We start from the raw sequence: 635 nt of genomic DNA on the forward strand, positions 1-635 counted from the left end.
TTTATTCCTGTATGTATAATATTGTATTGAGATTGTATTGTACTTTGATAACAATAAAATTATTTTTACATTAAAAACATAGTTTTTCCCACTATAATGGACGCCATCTTGGAATTTATCATGATGACATCATCATTCCGATCAAATTTTTCAATGAGAGTGATGAGTAACTATATAGCCAAGTTTTTGATACATTTCATATCCACAGTATATGTAAAAGTGACCAAAAACATAAAGTTATTTCCCCTATCCCCATAGTTTAAAATAGGGTATTTTAGTCCAAAAATTTCAAAGTGCTGTAAAAAAAATTGCCCAAGCCCTAGGCATGGGGATTTTTTTTTTCTGAGACACTATAGGGTGTGTTGATTCAGAAAAACCAAAAATTAATTTTCCTTTACTTTTTTCCCGCTAAAATTCATTTCAGCAGTTTTACAACCAGGCTATTTGTTTAGACTCATTCCAGATACTTGACCAAAATTACCAACAATATTTAGACCATTCTCAATACTCTTTTCATTTCCAACAAACAGTACAGTGTCATCTGCAAGTTGTGCAATACGCACTTCCTCATATTTTCCTTGACTAGGTATTGATATTCCTTTAAAGTGTGCACTATTGCTTATATCACACGCCAT

The 635-nt window shown here is 31.5% G+C and overlaps 1 protein-coding gene across 1 annotated transcript in view; it reads right to left on the reverse strand.

Annotated features, from left to right (window-relative positions):
- Positions 1-635, reverse strand: part of LOC117110019 — a 25,729-nt gene extending 25,094 nt beyond the window's left edge. Inside the window, exon 1 of the mRNA XM_033252570.1 lies at positions 482-635. Coding sequence (XP_033108461.1) covers positions 482-635 — 154 coding nt within the window. The remainder of the gene's footprint in view (positions 1-481) is intronic.

This window comes from Anneissia japonica, unplaced genomic scaffold (assembly GCF_011630105.1).
Source record: "Anneissia japonica isolate Jap-2015-1 unplaced genomic scaffold, ASM1163010v1 scaffold2394_len201251_cov164, whole genome shotgun sequence".
NCBI lineage: Eukaryota > Metazoa > Echinodermata > Crinoidea > Comatulida > Comatulidae > Anneissia > Anneissia japonica.